Here is a 2,500-nt window from a genome sequence, read left to right as displayed (position 1 = left end):
TTACAGGCATTTCAGGTATGTAAATCATTCATGCTTCCTTTTTGAGTGCATCTATCATGCATGCATGGTTTATATTTCCTTCGCACTAACTGTAAATGAACAAACTGTAAACCAAAATACTTTGAACAGAATCTATGATTTAATAAAAAAATCTTATTTCAACAAAGATATTAACCAGATCGATTCATCATTAATATCAATACGTATGGCACGTACGCGCACAGCGCCGTTGGTATGCAGATGGTGCTGCTAGAGCCGGACTAGCACCTCGCTCTAGCCGTTCCAGTGCAAGGTTTTGCATTTGCGATCTCATCTTTAAGCTTCTTTCCTCGAAAGTAGTAAAAACAGTTTGCATAATGCAGGCACCGGGCTTGTCGTCTTGTGCACCGTGCACGCCCTAGGTGCACACCTTACACCTTAGCACCAAGCTATGAATGCGTCACCCACTGGCTCGTGGCGATTTATCGTTTTTTTTTACCCAACGTGCATTCGCACCACCACCACCTCTAGTACGAGAGGAGATCGACAACAACGACTGCAGTTGCATTTTGCCTGATGACCAGGGCTTTCAGCGCGATCAATGATCAGCTCAGCGGTCGGCGGTGATCCGGCGCTGCATTCAGTTAACAATCGGTGGCCGGCGCAAGAAGTCGACGCGAACGACACCAGTTTAAAGAGCGCGTCGAGTCTTATGCAGTGTCGTAGACGTTTCTGGAAAGTAATCGTTCGTCGGTGGTTCAGTTGACAATTGTCTTTTTACCCTTTCCTCCGTGTGTGTGTGTGCGCACAAAATGCTCTTCGACGTTACGAGATGTAGTGCTGGCGGTGCTGCTGCTGCGGCTGTGGTGTGTTTAGTGCTCCTGTCGCTCGTGCAAACAGGTTGGTGGTGACGGGATTTCCAAGACCCCCGACGAGTGGTCCCTTTTTCGGACGAGGGTCACGTTGAATGACCGGACGTCGCTGATGTTGCCCGTTGTCTGTGTTTTTTTTTTCTCAAGGTTGTTCCCTTCGGTGTGACTTTTGTTACGATGTTGAGGATTGCTCGCTAGGCCAGGACGTTCCGACGGTGGTCTGTGATGAGGAGTCGGTGCAGCTTACCAACAGTAGCCTCGCGAGCTTCATCCGTCCGCTGCGCAGCTCCCTACCGACGGTTCGTAACCAGTACGAGTGTGTCCACGTGCGTGCCACCTCCGTAAGTGGCCACGTGTTTCTGTTTGTTCGCGGATGTGTCCACCGGCTGGACGATGCCACTGGGCACTTTTGTTCGCTCCCGCATGCCGCCTACCAGGGATCGCTTGAATGCATGGCATGCTCCGAGGGAGATCGATGCAACAACATCCCGCTCACCGACGATGACGACGATGGTGACGATGGCAACGACGAAGGAAGCTTTTCCGGTGCCATAGTGCAAAGGTCACCGGTGTCGCTAATGAGTTTCTCGGTTCTTGCACTTTGCCTACGGATACTCCACTACACCAGCACAGTGATTATGCCGTTCAGCTGATGATGGATTGATGAATGTCATAATAAAAAATCATAACTTTCCACCCAATTACAATTACACGCTTTACCAATTGCTTCGCAATATAGCTGGAGTCGACCGTGAGCCGCCTGCAAAAGGCTGATTGATCCGAGCAGCTAAGTCTGGTCGTTCCTTCGGCTTTCGCTCTCAAGGGCTCCGGTCGCTGATCGATGGCGGACAGCCGAGCCAAGGGTCAATCTGCGCACCGTTACGAAATGGCGTAGCTGTGGGGCGTACATGGGTTTTGCGTGGTCCGTAAAGAAGGTTACAGCGTTGTGTCCACGGAGTGTCGCCCCAGCAGCACGAGCAGAGACTCAATTATGTTCTCCGTACACTTGAACTTTGCCAATTAATTTGCGCTTTGCGTAAGAACTCCAATTTATCCGCGAACCCGTTTTGGCGGGGGTCTTGGGGCTCCAAGACATCGACGTTCGTCGTGCTTCTGACAGACAGACAGACAGTCACTGCTTCCTGCGTCACGTCGTTAGCGTCCGTGACGCACATGTACCCCACACCGTTGCTCCGCGGTCGTCGCTCAGTCAATAAACATATAATTAAATTCAATCAAAACAATGCGGCTCAAAAGCGTGATCCTGGCCCGGGTTAAGACAGAGCGCGAGCACGAGATAAACGTAGCGATTGAACCGGTTTCGGAGGGGGTTGTACTACCATCAATGGCGCCGCCGGTCGGTCGCCACTCTTTTCATAAGAGGCATAAGCATAGAGGCGCCGGTAGCAGCATCAGCGGCACTAAATCTCCGTCCACACCACTATCCCCACGCGGAAGAACTAAACACTAAACACTAGTAGCCGACCGCGGGGTTTGAGGGTCCTTCCTTCCTTTTGGGGCTCGTCGTAACCGGATTCGCGGCAATGTCGAAGGTTGCTTTGGTTGGGTGCGAGTTTGCGTTTGGTTTTTGGGAAGTTTGTTTGTATTTATTAAACAAATATCGCATTCATAAATCAAATCTTGCACAT

The 2,500-nt window shown here is 50.7% G+C and overlaps 1 protein-coding gene across 1 annotated transcript; it reads left to right on the top strand.

Moving 5' to 3' along the window:
• The first annotated feature begins 624 nt into the window (after positions 1–624).
• On the top strand, positions 625–1,545 carry LOC125951738 (uncharacterized). Its single transcript, XM_049680747.1, has 2 exons — positions 625–879; positions 999–1,545. Exons 1-2 carry the CDS (start codon positions 792–794, stop codon positions 1,502–1,504), a joined length of 594 nt encoding a protein of 197 aa, XP_049536704.1. The 5' UTR covers positions 625–791; the 3' UTR covers positions 1,505–1,545.
• The last annotated feature ends 955 nt before the right edge of the window (positions 1,546–2,500 follow it).

This window comes from Anopheles darlingi, chromosome 2 (genome assembly GCF_943734745.1).
Source record: "Anopheles darlingi chromosome 2, idAnoDarlMG_H_01, whole genome shotgun sequence".
In the NCBI taxonomy this organism is placed as follows: domain Eukaryota; kingdom Metazoa; phylum Arthropoda; class Insecta; order Diptera; family Culicidae; genus Anopheles; species Anopheles darlingi.
Note: the sequence above shows the minus strand (reverse complement) of the source record. Positions and strands in the feature narration are given on the sequence as shown.

Coding starts and splice junctions, on each gene's coding strand:
- LOC125951738 (XM_049680747.1), top strand. CDS start 792: ATGCTCTTCGACGTTACGAGATGTAGTGCTGGCGGTGCTGCTGCTGCG. Junction 880..998: donor CCTGTCGCTCGTGCAAACAG/GTTGGTGGTGAC, acceptor TTTTTTCTCAAG/GTTGTTCCCTTCGGTGTGAC.